At 41.7% G+C, this 22,812-nt stretch overlaps 1 protein-coding gene across 2 annotated transcripts; it reads right to left on the minus strand.

Moving 5' to 3' along the window:
* Positions 1-981: 981 nt before the first annotated feature.
* Positions 982-22,760, minus strand: DAD1 (defender against cell death 1). 2 transcript variants are annotated; one of them, XM_086322315.1, is made up of 3 exons: positions 22,470-22,760; positions 11,028-11,202; positions 982-1,222 (listed from the first exon to the last, which is right to left on the minus strand). In XM_086322315.1, exons 1-2 carry the CDS (start codon positions 22,678-22,680, stop codon positions 11,072-11,074), a joined length of 342 nt encoding a protein of 113 aa, XP_086178441.1. In that variant the 5' UTR covers positions 22,681-22,760; the 3' UTR covers positions 982-1,222; positions 11,028-11,071. The 2 variants fall into 2 exon arrangements, with proteins under 2 accessions (XP_086178441.1, XP_086178442.1); XM_086322316.1 differs by lacking the exon at positions 982-1,222 and adding an exon at positions 7,729-7,855.
* Positions 22,761-22,812: the final 52 nt, after the last annotated feature.

Consider the following 22,812-nt stretch of genomic DNA (forward strand, 5'->3'; position numbering starts at 1 on the left):
TCAAAATTGTAATATGCCTGTGATTCCCATGCAGACCACGTTCAAACAGCTTTTGCTTCAGGAGGGAGTGAGGTGGGGCTGGAGAGTCTCCTTTTCAAAGATTCCCAGGTGATGTCAATACTGCTGGTCAATGGGCTACGTTTTTAGGAACAAGAATCCAGTGGTACTTCTCCAATCTGGCTGCATGTTAGAATCTCCTGTGTAGCTGTACGAAGATGCCACCCCAAAGATTTTTATTTAATTGGTATGGGCTGTGCCCTGGGCATTGAGATTGTAAGTTCCCTAAGCAATTCTAATGTGCAGCCAAGTTGGGGAATCTCTAGAGCCCAACATACCAAGGCAGCAGTTGGCTAAATTTAAATAGTGGAATCCTCAACATAGCTTATTTCCTATACACAGCCCCCAAGATGGAAATAAGGATGCCACCACAATATATAAATATGCCTAGACTTCAGCCAGCAGACCTATTGTTCCACCCAAGCATGTCATGAACTCTGATCTAAAGCAAGTTACAAATCGGAGCTTCAATTTCATCTACCTAATGAGCACTGGAACCCCTGAGATTAAATAAGCATATACACAAGTCCCACACTTTTTGTACTCTTTTTACACTAAGAGATACGTGTATCACTTTTCACCACTAAATAAGGGTGAAACAGATATAAATGGGGAAGCACACATGTAGTTCAATTTCTCACAAAGTGCTTACTGATGCAGTTCCAGGAATGCGTTGTGTCGTAAGAGCAGAACCACCTGCAACAATTGAAGGATTAGTAAGGGATAACCAGCTCCAGGGAAAAGACAAAGGGCTCTCCTTTCCCAGGGTTGTCAGAGCTGCCTTTTGTCATTAACTTCCAATACACTGAACGAAAACATGGAGGTAGATTCACAGTTGCAAGTTATCAACTCCTAAAGAAATCTGCACAGAGGACTGAAGGAAAAGGATTTTAATACCAAAGCACACAGCCAGAGGCAGAGAAGGAGTGGCATGGAACTTTTTAATTTGGAAGGCAAAAAGGTTACACTTCGTGGAAGGCAGAAGCTGTGCTAACAAATGCTTATTACAAAGCTGTTCTGGCTCGGAAGGAACCTAGGGAACTTCTCTAGGCTCTCCAGCTGCACCCCAAGGAGTTGGTAGTGAGCATAAATCTGAAGAAAATCCATGTGTCCAGCAAACTGCCATCTCAAAGAGCTCTTATCCAGGGGAAATTAAAAAGTGAACCTGAAAGAAAGAAGCAGAGAGGTAAGAAGAGATATTCATGGTTTCTAAAATGTCTTGTGATACTACAGACAGTGCGTCAAATCCTTTAACCTAAATTCTAAACCTGTATAGACAAAGGCAGTTACAGGGTTCCCCAGTTCTGGAAAGTATTTAAACCAGGCTAGAACAACCAAAATAAAGCGAGTATTTTTCAATGAACATTTTACAGAAGTATCCATAAAAACTAATGCTCAAATCTCAATTCCAAGATATAGATGACTTGGAACTGTAGACGCAGTTCTAACACTGGCTCTACAATTAATCAGCTGTGTGACTTCATATAAGTCACTCTGACCTTCCTGATCCACAAACCCTCTCTGTGGTGAGAGGGCTGCAACTTAACCTAAAGAACTTTTCTAGATTTAGAAAGCTTATAAAGCACTAATTTATCATTGGGGTGGGAGTGGTGGGGAGTGGAAGAAAGAAGAATTCGAAAAACCCAGAAAAAGATCCCCAACCTCAGGTTTAACAAAGGACCAAAAGAGAAGGAATAATTTTCACTTAAAGGTAAGACTATTTTTGGAAAGAACGAGGTAGAGAATAACCCCGAGAAGTGGCTTTCTTTCTCATCCCTCTGGGAGGGCTACCCACACAGTGTGCTCCAACCCAGCGTGGCCAGGGGTAACCCCTTGGCTCTAGGCACCCCAGAGTCCCCAGCCGCAAGCAGCCCACTTTCCTGCAGTGTGCCATCTTCCATGTGTGTCATGATTTGAGAAATGTTGGGAAATCCCACCTTTCAGAAGAGGGGGGCTACCCCCTACGTGAAAAGGCACCACCTTACTTTGTGTATTGGTTCAGGTGATCCGGAGATTCTAGCATCAGAGTGTAAAGGAAAGATCTTACACTCCTAGCCAGATTGTCATTTCACTAACAATGGCACTTACAGAAATGCTACATAATTGCAGAACATTCCTGCATCAGTGGAATTAGAAGAAATATGTAAAACAAAGAGCAAAAATTGGGGAGCAAAAGTGATCACAGTGCCAAACAAAGAACAAACAGATCTCCTGAAACTCACCTATTCACTCCATCAAATTTCTTAAGCAAACTCTCTGACAACAGACTATCACATCAGTGCTAACAGCCAAGGTGAGAGAGGACTAGAGCACTGGCCACTTCCGGGAAGAGCCCTGACCCCCTGAGAATGCTAAGAGAAATCCTCATTTACTAGGAAAGTCAAGTTTTGAGATCTTATGATATTAAAACATTTAAATCTAAGACATTGGGACTGGTCCATCTAAAAGGCAAGAAAATGATTCATGAGAGTAAATTTCTTTGAAAATGGTTTTCAGAAAATTCCTATTTACATAGATCTGCTCCTTTAAGGCAAAAGTATATTTACCAGACAGTATTCTAAAAGCAGAGCTTCTAGGAGTCTTTGAATTATTAGCTCAACAAAAGTGAACGATTCACCAGGTCAGAAGAATGATTTCAACTGTTAACCAGGGGATAAAGGTTTCAGGAAACTGACTAATAAAGTGTCCTCCCCTGATAACAAGATATGTAAAGTGGAAGCCAGGAGAGTGAGCATGGCTTCTTCCGTCTGTCCACCCGAGCAGGAAAGATAGCACCGTTCCATCAACCTGTTCCCGTCATCTCAAGAGAAAGCAAGGCACAACACAAAGAACTATTCAAAATACTTACTCTCTGTGAAGTCACAAAAGATGATGCCAGACAGGGTCATTTCCATTTGGAATGTCTGTTTCCTCAGCACCATGTCTATTCAGACACCAGCACTGAGCAGATATGCTCAAATACCGATTTGCCTTCAAATCCATCTCATCCTAGATTCTACTCACCCAATTAAAACTAAAATTGGAGAAAATAGGAATGAACGCGCATCTAGTCTTCTCATCTTACAGATGAGGCAACTGCCATCTGAGAGTCTGACAGATCTGTCCAAAGCTGTGCTGTCCAACACCACAGCCACTGGCCGCAGGTGACTATTCAAACTGAGTTAACATTAAATAAAATTAAAATTTCAGTGTCTTAGACATCCCTGGCGGCCCAGTAGTTAAGACTCTGTGCTTCCAGTGCAAGGGGTGTGCGCTCAATCCCTGGTCAGGGCACTAAGATTCCACATGTCGGGGTGTGGCCAAAAAGGAAAAACAAATAGTGCCTCAGTTACATAGCCACATCTCTAATGCTTAATAACTAACTACATGTGACCAGTAGCTACCATGCTGGGCAGCTGCAGGCTCAAGTTTGCCCAAAGCAAAGTTCTATTGGACAGCGCTGGCCCAGGGTCACCCTCTTGAGATAAAGTCAGGTTTCCTGATGTGCATTCTCCTCCATTTCTTCCAGATCATATTAAAGATGACTTACTGTGCAGAAACATTTACCTCTAAGTTTTTCCCATTTAAAAAAGAGAAGCAACTTTGATACTGTTAAAAGAAACCTTCTAACAAGACATATATATTTATCATCCAAAAGTCTTTGAACACTATAGAGAAGAAGGAATATAAAAGTTTGGAGTAAAAATGTCAGTTAACGAGTTCCTACTCAGTCACTTACTAGTTCCAGGCCCTGGACAAATTAATTTAAATTTCATCAAGGTTTTCTTACCTCATGTATAGAAAGGGATTACTACTATTTGTCTACCTCCATCCCAGCATGCTGAGTGCCATGCTGAGTGCCAAAGAATTGATGCCTTTGAACTGTGGTGTTGGAGAAGACTCTTGAGAGTCCCTTGGACTGCAAGGAGATCCAGCCAGTCCATCCTAAAGGAGATCGGTCCTGAATATTCATTGGAAGGACTGATGCTGAAGCTGAAACTCCAATACTTTGGCCACCTGATGTGAATAACTGACTCATTGGAAAAGACCCTGATGCTGGGAAAGATTGAAGGCAGGAGGAGAAGGGGATGACCGAGGATGAGATGGTTGGATGGGTCACTGACTCGATGGATATGAGTTTGAGCAAGCTCCGGGAGTTGGTGATGGACAGGGAGGCCTGGCGTGCTGCAGTCCATGGGGTCACAAAGAGTCGGACACGACTGAGCGACTGGACTGAACTGACCCCAGCGTGAGCTGGGGGATAACACAGGTTGCTGTGTATAAAAGTGCACGTGGAATGTGTGAGTCCTGCAAACCTGGTCATGTGATAGAGGTAAAACATTCAACAAATGTCTAATTTTGTAAAAGGCTTTATACAAACATTGTGCATTTTTAACTTTCCACCACCCTGATGATGAAAACCTGGTAATGTATAAAAAGCAAAAACTAAAGGAAAAAAGCAGGGGAAAAAAAAGCAATGCTCAGCTGAGGATCCACACAGTGTGATCCTCCTCAAACACAATGGGACTATCATGAATACTATTAATCAGAGGCTTCAACAACTGCAAGAGACTCTGATGACCACTCAGGTCAATTCCCTTCCTGTAAAGATAGGGGAAATGAGGGCTCAGCGACAAGCTTATTTCTCCATCCAACTAGTTAACAGCACAGCAAAGTCTACAACACAGGTCTTCTGACTTCTAGTCTCCTGCTCGTGCCCCACTCTACCACCCTTCATGCGGACTGTTTCCTTGGCTTCGTTCTTCTACAGCACATTCCTCATGTCTGAGCATCCACATAACTAAGGATACAGCCATTTTATACAGCAGTTCTTGCTGCTGAAAATGATTTACACACCAAACATGCACTATGACTATTAGCTCTGTGCTAAGCTCTAAGGTCCTATTCCCTGGGCATTTGAGAGTCCAGTGGGAGAGACAGGAAAATGAATGGTTTCATAAGTGTATGGTAAGTGCAGCATTAGGGGCAGGCACCGGGGACCGAGAGAGCCCCAAGAGGCTCCTATGCAACCTGGGGGCAGAATGCCTTGCAGCAGGAATCATCTGAGCTGCAAGGGTAGAGAAAATAAGGCAGGGACTTCATAAACACAAATCTGTAGCAGTCCCCTGGCGGTCCAGTGGTTAGGACTCAGCACTTTCACTACCGGGGCCCAGGCTCCATCCTAGTCAGGAACTAGGACTCCATAAGACACAAAGCTCAGCCAAATTTAAAAAACAGAACAAAATTAAAAAAAAAAAAAATCTACCTGATAGTCCCTCTTTTTTTTTTTTGCTGGTTTTCAATGAACCAAATAAAAAATAGAGCAAAATCACCAATTAAAAGTCATCAGTTATCAGGAGTTTTTTTGTAAAAAAATAAGCAGATTCAAGGTTTTAAGAATAGGTAAAAAAACTAAGCTCATTCTCCAACCAAGGAAAAAAAGGGGGGTTGAAAAAGACTATGCTAACTCAAAATGTCTTCTACAAATTTAGAGTATTCCCCTTTTTCAGAACTTATCTGATGGCTAATTCAATATAAGGTGAAATGTCACAGAGAAAATGAAATAGACACTAACCCCTCACACACACACAAACTTAAAGCTGGCTGCCAGGAGAAGAGTAAAACCAGGCCCCAGTTCAGTTCAGTTCAGTCACTCAGTTGTGTTCAACTCTTTGCAACCCCATGGACTGCAACACGCCAGGATTCCCTATCCATCACCAACTCCCGTCCATCAAGTGAGAAACAGGTCTAGAATAAGCCAAAATGGGAGCTCCTGAACTGACAAGATAAGAAAAAGAAATAAAAAGTACATCTGTGGGCCACTGTGCACTTGGTCTTCACATGTAACAGAATCCTAGGGTCACTGTAAGGTTGCATGCCCTTTTGTGCCTCACTCGACACTGCCCACTTCTGGTCAGAATGTAAAGCAACCCCCACCTAACATCTAGGCCCACCTGGACCTCTGCTGCCCTCCTGTGACTGGAAAGAAACTAGGTTTTATCACAAAGGTATTTGTGGTCTCTTCCCCTAAACTCAGTTTCTCTTTTGAGCTTGTAGTATACTCTCTCAGCAGTGAAATCTACAAGCCACTAGGTGGCAGTAGAGCCTAAAAAATCACATTAAGATTCCCTTTAGAGGTAATTTTCTAGATTACTATAGTACTGATATTTACTGATGAATTCGAAAAGCCAACAGCAATTGCTTGTTGGAATATAATTCCCAGAGTTATGTTCTGCCCAGCCTTGTAGCACCCTCGCTTCAGCCAGGATTAAACACTATGAATTTTTAAAGACCTGTAGAAACAGCCTCCACCATAAAAACAAAGTTAACACTAACAAGGTTTCAGCACAAGCTGGTGGCAAACTATCTCCCCCAGGCTAAGCACACTTCCAAGCCCAGGTCTGTCCCTTTGTCAAAGCCCTGCTCACTCTTCCCCCTGATGCAGGGCCGAGTCATCAGGAACTTCCCTTCCCAAGCTGTGATCCAATGTAGCTAAGTCTCTCTTCCCTTCCGAACACCTGAGGTAGGCTGACATTTTCCGAAAAGAATTTCACAAGGAGACATGGAAAAACAAAACAGGAAATATTCACCTGTAGTTATGTAAATCTTTAAATATTCAAATCTATTGAATATGATGCATTCAAAATAGACTTACTGCCACCTAAGTGCCAAATACCATCACTTTAGAGGTGCATGGATTCTCCCAACTCAGAAGCTCACCAGGAGCATTTTTCCTTTTTATAATTTTTTAAATATTATGAAGTCTATTCTTGAACCCAGCAATGGCCACCTATACCAGTGTTGCCAACTGAACAGCCAACTTTTACCACAGGTGTCTCACTCTGCTATCTCTGGACATGTTTTCAGGGGGCCACAAAGTCTGAAGTTTGGATAAGGTTGTGTTAACAGTTTTTATATATTTATAAACTTCAAGAAGACAGTAAAGTCTTACAGCAGAGGGAAACAATGGGGACTGGAGGGATTCAAAGGAACTTTAGCTTAGTTTCTGTTCAAAATCTGTTCATTGCAAGTAATGAACATGGGGGTGTTATATTATTCTCTGTACTTTTCTGTATTTTTAACATTGCCATACAAGCAAAGAAAGTAAGTAATAAAGGAAATGATGGTGGTAAAATAACTGTGGCCATTTTAAACACATTTCTCTGACTGTGCAATTGTCAAATACTTTATAATAAGCAATTTTTTAAGGCTGATTTACATATATATATATTTATGTATGTATTTATTGACTGCCCCGGGTCTTGGTTGCAGCACGCAGGATCTTCAATCTTCATTGCAGCACGCAGGATCTTTAGTTGAGGTACAGGAACCTCACTTGTGGTGAAGGAACTCTTAGTTTCGGCATGTAGAATCTAATTCTCTGACAAGGATCGAACCCAGCCCCCTTCATTGGGAGCACGGAATCTTAGCCACTAGACCACCAGGGAAGTTCCTATAATAAGCAATTTTAAGCAAAAATTAGGGCTTCCCTGGTGGCTCAGATGGTAAAGAATCTGTCTGCAGTGCGGGAGACCCAGGTTTCCCTGTGTCGGGAAGATTCCCTGGAGAAGAAAATGGCAACCCACTACAGTACCCTTGCCTGAAGAATCCCTATGGACAAAGGAGCCTGGTGGGCTACAGTCTGTGGGGATGCAGAGTCGGACAAAATTGAGCAAGTAACACAAGCGAAAATAGAGATTAAAAACATTTTTTTACATCAGACTGGATTATCAAACTTAAAAGATTTCCGGTAAGGCTCTTTGAATCTTAGTTTCCCGTTCATAAATGGAATAAGCAAGTTTATCCTCAAGAGGTTGTTCTGAAAATAAAACAGAATAAGAAGCACTTAAAACCTGATCCATGTGAGCATTCACTATCTGCTAACTTCCTTACTTCTCCTTGAAAACATTTATTTAACTCAATGCCATTTTCTTCTGATCTGCCTTTTTCAAAGTCGCTGCTGGTTTTAAATGCTACCCCGAAATTCACAAAGAGCAGTACGCTATATATGTTTATCCTTTTTATACCCAACTTCCAACATACTTGGCAAAAATGGAAAGTATTAAATTTTTGTTGTACCCTCTGATATAAATATTGAAAACTCACTTAAAAACCATTTTTAAAAGTGTTTTAGGACACTGCACATAGAACTGAATTAGAAACACAGAAAAAGAGCAGAAAAATGTCTATTTGAAGATTGAGAGCAGGACAGTATACTGTATGTCAAATGAAAGATCTCTGGGAACAAAAAACCCTGATGAGTCCCCCACAGAAGAACTTCTCTATGAATACACCCTCTATAGAATGATTTAACACTGTAATCTGGGATTGGAAGATTATGCTGTACCCTGGACCCATAATTCCCAGCTGAACAGGTGGCCCTAGGTCGTTAATATGGTCTGTAGTATGCAGACTCAGTTTCTGCCAAGCCTGCTTTTTTGTCTGTTTTTGTCATAATTTTGAAATACTAGGCTCTCTGCAGCAGAGTCCTCTTCCAATCATGACAGCCCTAAGAAATAATTTTTCATGATTTGGCATCTCCCTGATCCTAGAGAACATCCTTGGACTGTATGCTCTGTCCCCTTGTTAAAGCATACACCACCATGACTCATCTAGAAAAAACTAAGGCATTTACTTTTTAGACTAAGGCATTGCTCTAAAGTAAGGCATTGCTTTTAGAGGAAGGCAATCAGAAGACTTATGACCTTTCCAGCAAGTTTACTATCGGAGCCCAAGGGTTACTCAGGACGTTCACAGGTCAATGAAGGTCAGTGTTTTTGGCTAAGTTTTCCACCTGCACTGAAGAAGCTGTCACTGGTCAGACACCTCGCCTGCGGCCTCTGCTCCCAGATAGTATGGCAGCCACCTTCTCTCAGCCCCCACAGCACTCTGTTCAGGTCTTTAGCATGGCTCTAACTGCTGTGGGTACACGGCTTCTCCATTAGACTGTTCACTTCTTGAAGGCAGGAACTATGTTTTCCTTTTCTTTGTATTCCCAGTATCAAGGCATTGACTGGCATATGAGAGAACAATTCAAGTCCTGATCAGGTCTCCAAAAAATTCAACTGTATTAGGATAGTAGAAAGAAATGGTTCTCAACCTCTTTCACTGATAGAAACCATCTCTGTCAACTTAACTATTGCCAAAAGTGAAACTTCACCTGAACTAACAGAACTGTTTTTGAGACAATATAAAAAATGGAAAGGCTTTATGTAATATACTAAGGAACTGATTGACTTATGATAGAAACTGAAGTACAGTCACATTATTACATTTACCTTGCCCATGGCTGTTGTAACTCATGTGTTAGATTTCTGATTAATACAAAAATGACAGCTTTCCAAGTACAACAGAAAGAGGTTGGGCCTCTTCCCCCAGAGACGGTAACATTTCCTAAGGTTCTCTTTTCTCTACCCCAGTAATAGCAACATTTAATTCTGTAGGGAAAGGCGGAGAATAGAGTGCATTTACTCATCAGTAGGCAACATAGGATACTGGAAGAGCACCACTGGACTAGGACACTGCTCTGCTAACACTGAGCTGCATGGCCAAGGAAACCTACTAGACTGTTCTGGAACTCTCTTTCCTCATATATAAAATAAGTATTAATACAAAGTCAAGTGCTTCTCAGAGCTTTAGGATTCTGCTTAGGAGGGAAGGATGGAGGGGAGGGCATACTACACACAAGGAGAGCCCAAGTAAAGAGGGCTTTTCAACTCTGTCAATCAAAACAACCCTGGCTCCTCTGCCATTTTATATATTGAGATTCTATTTTTTGGGCTCCAAAACCACTGCGGATGGTGATTGCAGCCATGAAATTAAAAGGCGCTTGCTCCTTGGAAGAAAAGTTATGACCAACCTAGACAGCATATTAAAAAGCAGAGACATTACTTTGTCAACAAAGGTCCATCTAGTCAAGGCTATGGTTTTTCCCATTGTCATGTATGGATGTAAGAGTTGGACTATAAAGAAAGCTGAGCGCAGAAGAATTGATGCTTTTGAACTATGGTGTCGGAGAAGACTCTTGAGAATCCCTTGGACTGCAAGGAGATCCAACTAGTCCATCCTAAAGGAGATCAGTCTTGGGTGCTCACTGGACGGACTGACGTTGAAGCTGAAACTCCAATACTTTTGGCCACCTGATGCGAAGAGCTGACTCATTTGAAAAGACCCTGATGTTGGGAAAGATTGAGGGCAGCAGGAGAAGAGGATGACAGATGATGAGATGGTTGGATGGCATCACCGACTCAATGGACATGAGTTTGGGTGGACTCCGGGAGTCGGTGATGGACAGGGAGGCCTGGCGTGCTGCAGTTCATGGGGTCGCAAAGAGTCGGACATGATTGAGCAACTGCACTGAACTGATTGAGATACTTAGGAAATAAAAGAGCTCTACTGCTAAAAAAAAAAAAAAAGGAAAACTGACAAATGAACCAAATAGCATCTCATCTTATATTTTAAGGTGTTCTCCCAAGCTAATCCAATTTTCCCATTAATTTTTAATTCAGCACATATATTAGCAAGAAGCTGTCATCATGAAGCTATCATTCATTTAGCATGTACTATACATGTATCAGGTGTAAGCACTATACTAGGTACTATGGGAACAATGGCCCAGCACTTGAAGTCATCTGAGAAAAAATTATAGAGCAAAACTAAAACCAAAATCTACAATTTATGTCTCTTCTAAGATCTCAGAGTTATTTTCATGGGGTTATTGGTGCAGAAATTAATGTATTAGCTACAAGCAATCTCCCATTTTCTCCTTATCTTAATGATTTCCAGAACAGTGAGAAGAGAAGGCAATGACCAAGATCAGCAGCACTGATGAATCATGATGATATTAACACAAACTTTGCAGGCCAATATGGAAAATTCTGCAAACCTCTCATCAGCACTATGGGAACTCTGCCAACCATGATCAAAACCAGCCCTCCAATCTCTATTCCTAAAATCAACACCATGTGATAAGTGCTAAGATCATCACTTACATTCTTCTAGTCTCCTCCTCCTCAGTTAAGTAAACAGGAATGATTCAGCCAACGAAGTTCATGACGACAAGGTGAAGGATGGTGCTGGCAAAGAGAAAATCAGCAAAGGCTCGCTCTGGGGAGATGCCTTGGAAATCCGCCTTGTTTTGTGGGTTGATCTGTATTCTCAGACAAACTGTACAAGAACAAAAACACAAAAATGATTATCAAGTATGTAACATGTATGACTAATGCACATACTCAGACCCCCTGACCCAATAATTCTATTCTAACAGAAGTGATACCAAGTCCATCAAAAGACGTGTACAGGAATGATACCGACGGTGGCCCCCAAATGGATGCAATCTAATACCTATCAATGGTAAAACAGGGGGTATTCTCCAGCAGTTCAGTGGTTAGGACTCAGCACTTTCACTGACAAGGACCCAGATTCCATCCCTGGTTGGAGAACTAAGATCTCACAAGTTGAGCAACCCAAAAAAAAAAAAAAAAAACCCACAAACAAAACAGTAAAATGGGTAAATTATGGCATATGCATACAACAGATACCATAAAGCAATGAAAGAACTTCACATCATGGATTTCCACAAATATCATGATGAGCAACACAATCCAGACGCCAAAAAGTACATTCTTATGATTCTACTTCTACAAAGCTTAAAACCGGCCAAAAACAATCTACAGTAATACAAGTCAGGATAATGGTTTTTAATCTTTCACAGGAGAGATGACTTGGAAAGCATGCGGAGAGACCTTTAGGGTACTGGTAATGTTCTATATCTTGATGTGGTAGTGGTTAAAAGGGTAAATTTTTTAAAGTTCATCAAGTTGTACACTTAAATTTTCTGCTGTTGTTTGTTAAAGGGAACAATATGACTTCTCAGAGTTAAACTAAAAATCAAAGGCTTACTTAGAAAAAATATATATACAACCAGAAAATCTTGAGAACTCTCTTATCTCCTGACTTAAGTTTATAAACTTTTTAAGACTGAGATGTACTTGAGGGAGTAACAAAGGAGTAACAAAGGAGGCAGGCTGAGACCCAGTTATAAAGTTGTGAATTATTTCCAACAGAACATGTATATTAGACGGCAGAGATGCGTATACACGAGGACCTCACAGTTATAATCTTTGATCTCCCAGTTCTAGCAGCTGCTGGTCTCAAAAAAGGCAAGAGATCTAAATTACACAGCTCTGACAGAGAACTCTCCATTGCCACCTTCTGTACCCTTGAAGATTCCAACCTGATACTGTAGCCAAAGTGACCATTTGACATGAAAAGAAAGTTCTAGGGATACACTTTTCCAAAATATCTTTCTACCTGTGACAAATGATTACAGAACTTAAATTTACTTCAGACTAGCATCTGTTCCCATCACTTCATGGCAAATAGATGCGGAAACAGTGACAGACTTTATTTTGGGGGGTTCCAAAATCACTGCAGATGGTGACTGCAGCCATGAAATTAAAAGGTAGTTGCTCCTTGGAAGAAAGGCTATGACCAACCTAGGCAGCATATTAAAAAGCAGAGACGTTACTTTGTCAACAAAGGTACATCTAGTCAAGGCTATGGTTTTTCCAGTAGTCATGTATGGATGTGAGAGTTGAACTATAAAGAAAGCTGGGCGCCAAAGAATTGATGCTTTTGAACTGTGGTGTTGGACAAGACTCTTGAGAGTCCCTTGGACTGCAAGGAGATCCAACCAGTCCATCCTAAAGGAGATAAGTCCTGGGTGTTCATTGGAAGGACTGATGCTGAAGCTGAAACTCCAATATTTTGGCCACCTGATGTGAAGAACTGACTCACTGGAAAAGACCCTGATGCTGGGAAGGATCGAAGGTGGGAAGAGAAGGGGATGACAGATGATGAGATGGTTGGATGGCAACACCGACTCAATGGACAGGAGTCTGAGTAAACTCCGGGAGTTGGTGATGGACAGGGAGGCCTGGTGTGCTGCAGTCCATGGGGTCACAAAGAGTCGGACACAACTGAGTGACTGACCTGAACTGAGCATCCATTTTACCACTAACCAAGAGAAGGCAACGAACTAAGATCTAATCCAAAGATCAGAAAACTACTAGACTAGTTCTCAAGAGTCCATCACTATGGCAACAGAGTTGTCATTATGCTTAAACATGGAAACAGCCCTGATGTTTTCAGGAAACTGGACTCTTCAAAACATGAACGACACTGACTGAAACAAGGGTGGCCAATTAAAATCTGCTGGGGCAAGTACAGCTTGCTTCATCCATTTGCCAGGGCAACTAGCAACATCTATTAATGTTTAAAATGTTGCCACCTTTTAACTTAAGAATTTATCTTACAGAACAAGGACATTCTAACAGCATGTACCTAAAGCTGAAAAAAAAAGTGAAAACAGTCCAAATGACATCAAGGGATTATTTAAATAAATTACACTACAGACATGCAATAAAACCCCATGCAATTATTCAAAAGAATGAGGTGAATTCTCAATAGGTTGACAGTAAAGATATCTAAAATACATTAATTGAAAAAGAGCCAAAAATATTCTACTCTTCTATTCCATATTTCTCTTAAAGTAAATATATTTTCTCATTTTTCTTGGAATGTAGGAAAAAATCTGGGGAAAGAGATACCAAACACAATTATCAGCGGCGACTGGGGTGGAAGGTGGGAGTAGAGTAATGCTCGAGAATGGAAAAGAAAATGCAAAAGGGAAGAGAAACTCCACATGAAGGTGGATAAGAAAATGAATTGATGTTACCATTTTCACAATCACAGTAACCGAACTTACTTCAATAATAACGTAAAAGTCAGAATCTTGCAGAGATGCAAAGGACCCTGAATGTCATAGAGACCAACATCCCTTACGAAGCACAAAATGCCCAAGAGGTGGTGGGGATGGGTATGCCAAGAGGGCTGCATGAATCAGCTGGGAATCATTTCAAAATATACTTACCATTTCCAGAATCTGATAAGTCATGCCCAGGTAGAGAATTACAAACCATCCAGAGCCTGTGTTATCACAGAGGCAACATATCCCCCACATGCAGGGGTGAAAAAAAAGGCAAAGAAAGCCTGTTCGAAAAGTGTTAGTCTCTCAGGCATGTCCAACACTTTGCGACCCCATAGACTGTAGTCCATAGAATTCTCCAGGCAAAAAGAATACTGGAGTGGGTTGCCATTCCCTTCTCCAAGGGATCTTCCCAACCCAGGGATCAAACCCGCATCTCTTGCATTGCAGGTAGATTCTTTACTGTCTGAGTCATCATGAAAGCCCTCTGTTCAAGAAACAACCCCCACACAGTCTCTCCCTGAGCACTTCCAAAAATGGAAACGTACTACCCCCTGAGGCAGCTTGCTCCATTTTAGTGGTTCTAATTTATCTCCTTAAATGCTCATTTATTCAGCAAAATATTTACTGAGCATCTATGTGCCATGCAGTGTGCTAGGATTTTGGCACAGAATAAGACAAGAGTCTGGCTCCCAAAGAACTTACACTTCAATGAAGAGAAACATAATAAACAAGAAAACAAATAAAGAAATATGAGGTAGAGATACATGCTCTAAAGATAACAAGGTAATAGAAGAGTGACTAGGAAGCTATTTCTTATTTGCTGGTAACAGAAGATCTCTCTAACAAGGTGCTATTTTAAGACCAAAATTTGATAGGAGCCAACTATGGAAAGATCTAGGGGCAGAGCGTTCCAGGCAGCAAGAACAATGTTGACATGCTCTAGGTACAACATGTCAGACTGACTAGACTCATGATCAAGGGCAAGAGGGGGACAAGGGCCAAATCCAGTGGGGTTTTGTAAGCTTCAGTAAAGACTCTAGATGTAGTTCTAAGAGCAATAGAGTAATATTTCTAAGTTTTGAGTAAAATAATCTGATTTACATTTTCTAAGGATGGTAGAACTGCAATATAGAGAATGGTTTGCAGAGTTAAAGAAACAAAAGAGTCATGTAGAAGCCAAAGAGCTTGGGCAATGGTAATAAAATGGACAGAAGTGGAGAGATACAGGCTGTGTTTTGGAAAAGGGCTTGCTAATGTAATGGATGTGGGAGATAAGAGAAATCAAGGCATCAAGAAAACCTCCTAAATTTTTAGCTTCAACAATTTAACCAACATTGACACTATGTTCTGACTGGCGAAGAGAGATGGTTGGGCCGGAAGGTTCAATTTGGAGTTGTGTGTTAGACATCAAGTGAAGGTGTCAAGTGGGCAACTGGACTTACTAATTTGGAATTCAGGGAACAGGTTAAAACTGAAAATATTAGGCTCCAGTTTCATCCACCTCACTAGAACTGATTCAAATGTATTCTTTTTAATGGCTGAGTAACTGGAGCCTATTGTACAGAGTGAAGTAAGCCAGAAGGAAAAACACCAATACAGTATACTAACGCATATATATGGAATTTAGAGAGATGGTAACGACAACCCTGTATACGAGACAGCAAAAGAGACACTGACGTATGGAACAGTCTTGTGGACTTTGTGGGAGAGGGAGAGGGTGGGAAGATTTGGGAGAATGGCATTGAAACATGTAAAATACCATGTATGAAACGAGATGCCAGTCCAGGTTCAATGCACGATACTGGATGCTTGGGGCTAGTGCACTGGGACGACCCAGAGGGATGGTATGGGGAGGGAGGAGGGAGGAGGGTTCAGGATGGGGAACACATGTATACCTGTGGTGGATTCATTTTGATATTTGGCAAAACTAATACAATTATGTAAAGTTTAAAAATAAAATAAAATTAATTAAAAAAAAAAAAACTGAAAATATTAATGTGGTAGTCGCAGTTACGTAGGTATTATTTACATTCACCTAAACGGAGAAGGCAATGGCACCCCACTCCAACACTCCTGCCTGGAAAATCCCATGGATGGAGGAGCCTGGAAGGCTGCAGTCCATGGGGTGGCTGGGGGTCGGACACGACTGAGCAACTTCACTTTCACTTTTCACTTTCATGCATTGGAGAAGGAAATGGCAACCCACTCCAGTGTTCTTGCCTGGAGAATCCCAGGGACGGGGGAGTCTGGTGAGCTGCCGTCTATGGGGTCACACAGAGTCGGACACGACTGAAGCGACTTAGCAGCAGCAGCAAAGGAAAGAAATAGAGACTGGGTCTGGAACCACACCCTCAGACCGAGAAACATCTAGCACAAACAGTAGGAAAGAAAAACCAATGAGGTAAGAAAGAACCACCAGGAAGAGTGTGGTGTAAAAGTTTTGAGAAGTACTTCATTCATTCAGAAGGAAGCAGCCAACTATGTTAACTGCTAAATGTTGCTGAGCATTCAGGCAAGGTGAGGTGTGTGCCATTAGATCTGGCAAGATGTAAAGAGTGGTTTCACTGTAGTGGTGGGGAAAGACCACCAAGAGTGGGTTAAGAGCAAATGGAAAGTCAGGAAGCGGAAACAACAACTAGACTATTTTTTCAAGGAATTCCGTGATGATGGAAAAGAAATGGAACAGTAGCTAGAGGGGTATCTGGAGTCAAATTAATTTTTAATTGGATTAATTAATTATGCTCTAATTAACTACAGCATGTGTGTATGATGGGAATGATCCAGTGGAGGGAAATTAATGGTACAGAATGGAGGGATGATTACAGAAGCTGAGTCCCTGAGTGAGCAAGAGACATCAAGATGCTCTTCACACGTGGAGGAGGTGGCCTCTGATAGGAAAGGGATATATCATCCACCATCACAGGAAGTCAGAGAGCAGGGGTACAAGTGGAGGTGAGCTGCTATGATTCCTTGCTGGGAAAGGGAAAGCAAAAAAACAAAGCAAGATCAACTGAGAATAAAGGAAAAGAGAAAAGACAGGTGAGAGTGCAGAGAGAAATTACGAAGCATATCTTGGAAAAGCAAACGTATTACGGAAGTGTTACAGGACCACTATTCTCACCAATACTTCTCCATCACTGCACCATATCCATGTACTTGCCTGCATCTCCCACCAGACTGTAAACCCTGTGGGAGTAGAGACCACATCCTCATGTTCCATAGTTAAATTCTCAGTTCCCTGCCAGGAAACCTGACATATAAATGTTCAACATTCCTTAACTTATCAGAGGCACGCTCACAACTGAATATCCATTAATAAGCACTGATTGATGAACAGAGCATTACACGCCTACAGAACATGGGAGGAAGACCTAAATCTCAAGACCCAGGCAAGGGCTCAAAGGGAAGCAGCACTTGAGCTGTCTAAGAAGTGAAGGAATTTTCCAGGCAATCAAACAAAGGTAAAATAGCCTAATACACCTTGGAATGTTCAGGGAATAATAAGTAACACAATAATACTGGAATATAAAGTACAGAGGAGGTGGAGACAAGAGATGAAGCTTGTGATGTGTCCAGAGCCAGATAACAAAAAGCCTCTACACCATTAAAAAATCTTTTAAATTTCTCTTTGGATACAGACAAATTTTCTGTGGGGAGTAGAACAGTTAGATCTTCAAGTCAAATCAAGCCTGCAAACATAGTGGAAGAGGGACTGGAGGGAGAGACAAGAGGCTGGGAGATCAATAAGGAAGATTACAGTAGTCCAGATAGCAGATATTGACAGCCTGAGTGACAGAAGACAACAGCTAGCAATGGGTATGAGATTTAGAAACAGGACTGTCAGGCATAATGCTGCCAAACTCCCAATCTCTTTGATAACAGTTATGGGCCTAGGAATCTAAGAGATAATTCCCAAAGAAACACTGGACTCCAGTCTTCACGGCCAAAGAGCTGCCATGAGAAAGAAAACACTCTGAATTAGGCCTCCTTGTCTTTCAAATTCAAACCGTTTTGGATCTATAAACCAGGGGAAACAAAACTTTGTTAATTCCAAAAGTATTTCATAAAGATTAGGAAACAGAATAGACAAAAGCTGTGAAACTACTTAAAAACTGATTTCAAGATCAAAGACTTATTTTAAAGAGTCTTAATGTTTTCCACACATCCCTCCTAAATAGCACTTTAAAGGAGCAAAAAGAGGTATTTCAATCAAGTAAAAAAGGAAAAACTAGAAAGGCTGCCAACACTGGGATGCTATTCTGAAAAGGGGACAGGTGTCTCTTCTAGAGATATCTAACCACAAGATAAACAGTCAGCTGCTGAGGATGTCTGAAATCTGTCTGGAAGAGAAAAATATTCTATCATTGAAGTCCTCTACACTGTAAACTGTTGAACAAAACAAACAAACAAAAAAAAAAGATTTCTCAATGGCAATTTTCTACCTCTGGCTCCTTCTTGAAACCATGGGTAAGTCTCCCCAGTCATGAGGGAATAGAAGAAAACAGATCATTTTCATTGGGCCCAAATAATATCAGGCTTTAAAAAAAAAAAAAAAAGTGACAGGATCCTGTACTGATTTGTAATGTACTAGTCAATTTCCAAACAGCATATGCTAAATAACACATGCAGAAGGGATGGAAGAGAACAGACTACCAAAAAGAAATTAAGGAAACCAGGTTAGAGAACTTTCCCCTCCAATTTATCCTACACATTAACACCAATTTTAAGTCTCTCCTTCAGTCAAATCTAAAAACATTTTTAAATGTTTTAAATGCTTAGATGCATTCCTATTATCTACAGGATAAAACTCCTTGGCCTGGCCCTCAAGGTTCTAGCACCCAGAACTACCTAATCTTTCCACATAATCGCCTACAATTCCCTTTCTCAGCCAAACTGACCTCCTCCCTTCTCTTCCAATAGATAGAACAACTTGGGGAAGTTAGAAACCCCAGCACAAGAAACAGACACAAGGCAGTGGTAGAGTTAGTAAGCTCAAAGGTGTCAAAAGAAATGCAAACAAAAAAGGACAAATGGGACCAAATTAAACTTAAAAACACTTGCACAGAAAAGGAAATTATAAACAAAAATAAAAAGAAAACCCTCAGAATGGGAGAAAGCAACAGACAAAGGATTAACTTCCAAAATATACAAGCAGCTCACACAGCTCAATATAAGACAAATAAGCCAACCAAAACATGAGCAGAAGACCTAAACAGACATTTCTCCAAAGACGCATCAGTTCAGTTCAGTTGCTCAGTCATATCCAACTCTTTGGGACCCCATGGACTGCAGCACATCAGGCCACCCTGTCCATCACCAATTCCCAGAGTTCACTCAAACTCATATCCATTGAGTCGGTGTTGCCATCCAACCATCTCATCCTCTGTCATCCCCTTCTCCTCCCACCTTCAATCTTTCCCAGCATTAGGGTCTTTTCCAGCAAGTCAGTTCTTCAAATCAGGTGGCCAATGTATTGGAGTTTCAGCTTCAGCATCAGTCCTTCCAATTAACACCCAGGACTGATTTCCTTTAGGATGGACTGGTTGGATCTCCTTGCAGTCCAAGGGACTCTCAAGAGTCTTCTCCAAAAGCATCAATTCTTCAACACTCAGCTTTCTTCACAGTCCAGCTCTCACATCCATACATGACCACTGGAAAAACCATAGCTTTGATTAAATGGACCTTTGTTGACAAAGTAATGTCTCTGCTTTTTAATACGCTGTCTAGGTTAGTAATAACTTTTCTTCCAAGGAGCAAGCGTCTTTTAATTTCATGGCTGCAATCACCATTGGTGATTTTGGAGCCGAAAAAAATAAAGTCTGACACTGTTTCCACTATTTCCCCATCTATTTGCCATGAAGTGATGGGACCAGATGCATGATCTTAGTTTTCTGAATGTTGAGCTTTATGCCAACTTTTTCACTCTCCTCTTTAACTTTCATCAAGAGGCTCTTTAGTCCTTCTTCACTTTCTGCCGTAAAGGTGGTATCATCTGCATATCTGAGGTTACTGGTATTTCTCCCGGCAATCTTGATTCCAGCTTGTGCTTCATCTAGTTTCTCATGATGTACTCTTCATATTAGTTAAATAAGCAGGGTGACAATATACAGCCTTGACGTACTCCTTTCCCGATTTGGAAACAGTCTGATGTTCCATGTCTAGTTCTAACTGTTGCTTCCTGACCTGCATACAGATTTCTCAAGAGGCAGGTCAGGTGGTCTGGTATTCCCATCTCTTTCAGAATTTTCCACAGTTTATTGTGATCCACACAGTCAAAGCCTTTGGCATAGTCAATAAAGTAGAATTAGATGTTCTTCTGGAACTCTTGCTTTTTTGATGATCCAGCGGATGTTGGTAATTTGATCTCTGGTTCCTCTGCCTTTTCTAAATCCAGCCAATAAACACATGAAAAGATGCTCAACATGGCTCATTAATAGAGAAATGATCTAAAGAAATCAAACAATGAGGTATCACCACCTCACACTGGTCAGAATGCTGCTGCTGCTGCTGCTGCTAAGTCAATGCAGTCGTGTCCGACTCTGTGGGACCCCATAGACAGCAGCCCACCAGGATCCCCCGCCCCTGGGATTCTCCAGGCAAGAACACTGGAGTGGGGTGCCATTGCCTTCTCCGCTGGTCAGAATGGCCACCATCAAAAAATGTATTATACAAACAATAAATGCTGGAGAGGATATGGAGAAGAGAAACCCTCTTCCACTGTTGGGAATGTAAACTGAGGCAGCCACTATGGAGAACAGTATGAAGATTACTTTAAAAACTAGGAATAAAACTACCGTATAACCCAGGAATCCCACTACTGGGCATACACCCTGAGAAAGCCGTAATTCAAAAAGACACATGTACTCCAAATCTCACTGCAGCACCATTTACAATAGTCAGGACATGGAAGCAACCGAGATGCCTGTCAACAGATAAATGGATAAAGAAGCTGTACATACATACAATGGAGTATTGCCGCTGCTAAATCGATTCAGTCGTGTCCGACTCTGTGTGACCCCATAGACGGCAGCCCACCAGTCTCCCCCGTCCCTGGGATTCTCCAGGCAAGAACACTGGAGTGGGTTGCCATTTCCTTCTCCAATGCATGAAAGTGAAAAGTGAAAAGGAAGTCGCTCAGTCGTGTCCGACTCCCAGCGACCCCATGGACTACAGCCTACCAGGCTCCTCCATCCATGGGATTTTCCAGGCAAGAGTACTGGAGTGGGGTGCCATTGCCTTCTCCACAATGGAGTATTACTCAGCCATAAAAAGGAACAGATTTGAGGGTGCTGAACTGAGGTGGATGTACCTAGAGCCTGTTAAACCGAGTGAAGTCAGTCAGAAAAAAACAAATATCATATATTGCCACATATATATGGAATCCAGAGAAATGGTACTCATGAACCTATATGCAGGGCAGAACAGAGAGGCAGACAGTAGACTTGTGGACACAGCAGAAGAAAAGGGTGTGATGAATTGAGAGTAGCACTGAAACATATACATTACCATGTGTGAAACAGATAGCTAGTGGGAGGCTGCTATGTAACTCAGGGAGCTCAACCCAGTGCTATATGACAACCCAGAGATGGGGGATGGGGGTGTGGAAGTGGGAGGGAGTTTCAAGAGGGAGGGGATATAGGTATCCTTATGGTTGATTCACTCTGCTGTATAGCAAAAACCAACACAACATTGTAAAGCAGTTCTCCTCCAGTTAAAAATAAGTTTTAAAAGAACAAAATTTAAAAAATAAAAAGAAATGCAACCAATACCCTTCCACAGCAACTATGAATTGCCCTGAATCCTTTTTCCTAAAGCAATTTTCATTTCTTAGACCCAATTACCTATTATCCAACAGCTATGAAATCACAATCCCCCACAAGAACTCCATTACTCCCTCTCACTAGGCATTTTCTTCAATGAAAAGCCATCAACTTCTCATTGGGGAGGAAGTTAGGGGGTCTGCCAATTCAATTTTAGCCACAGCAGCCTCAAACCCAAAGACTTGGCATAAGGAAAAATAAAATTCTTCGGATTGTATCACACCAATAATAGAATTATAAGAATGAAAGCTGAGTTCAAGACAGTAAAATAACAGCTTCAGAGTTGGGTTTTCCGTTTTAAAAGTTTACCAACTTCAAAGCTGTGTTAAACTTAAGTTAAAGATGAAATGCAGTTTTCCCTGGACCAATATGAAGTGAAGTGGATCACCAGGTTGAGGAGCAGAATGAAGGTGTTTCTAGATTTAAGTCCAGTTCTTCGGCGGCTTTTTGGCGTTAGGTACGACAACCTGAATGAGCCTCAATTTCCCCACTCACAAAAACACAGCAATGCAGATTACCCTCACAACTTCAGAAGGCGGTGGTCTGATACAGAACCGAGTACTGTGGAAATAGAAGTGAAGTCGCTCAGCCGTGTCCGACTCTTTGCGACCCTGTGGACGGTAGCCTAACAAGCTCCTCCGTCCATAGGATTTTCCAGGCAAGAGTACTGGAGTGGGTTGCCATTTCCTTCTCCAGGAGATCTTCCCAACCCAGGGATCGAACCGGGGTCTCCCACATTGTAGGCAGACGCTTTACCATCTGAGCCACCAGGGAACTGTGTGGAAATAGAAGTACGCACCAAAGCAACACATTATTATTGAGATCACTTATAGAATCATTACCCGCTAGGATGAAGCTCCCCACACAAGAGATGAAGCCCGAGAGGAAGGAGTTGAAGGGGAAGGTCCCCACGAGGAGACAATAACCGAATTGCAGCGCTCCAGTCAGCAGTATATACAGGAGGTACGCGTCCAACAACTTCAAACGCTGAGGTGTGGCGCTCAAGTACTCTTCTAAAAACCGCGAGATGACCGACAACACAGACGCCGACATGGCTACAGTCAGCTACAAGCTGAATATTCCCGCCGGCCTACCCTCAGACTCCTAACTAAACAGACCACCACACCGGATATAGGCTCGGCGCATGCGTACAGCTAATATGCAAGCTCCGCCCTCCTCGAGTTG

The sequence above is a fragment of the Bos grunniens genome, chromosome 10, assembly GCF_055505025.1.
Source record: "Bos grunniens cultivar Pamir isolate PY7600 chromosome 10, Bosgru_T2T1.0, whole genome shotgun sequence".
NCBI lineage: Eukaryota > Metazoa > Chordata > Mammalia > Artiodactyla > Bovidae > Bos > Bos grunniens.

Excerpts from the sequence above, each read along its gene's own strand:
- DAD1 (XM_086322315.1), bottom strand. The coding sequence starts at position 22,680 with ATGTCGGCGTCTGTGTTGTCGGTCATCTCGCGGTTTTTAGAAGAGTAC. Across the intron at positions 11,203-22,469 it reads GGGGAGCTTCATCCTAGCGG|TTTGTCTGAGAATACAGATC; the intron begins GTAATGATTCTA and ends GTTCTTGTACAG.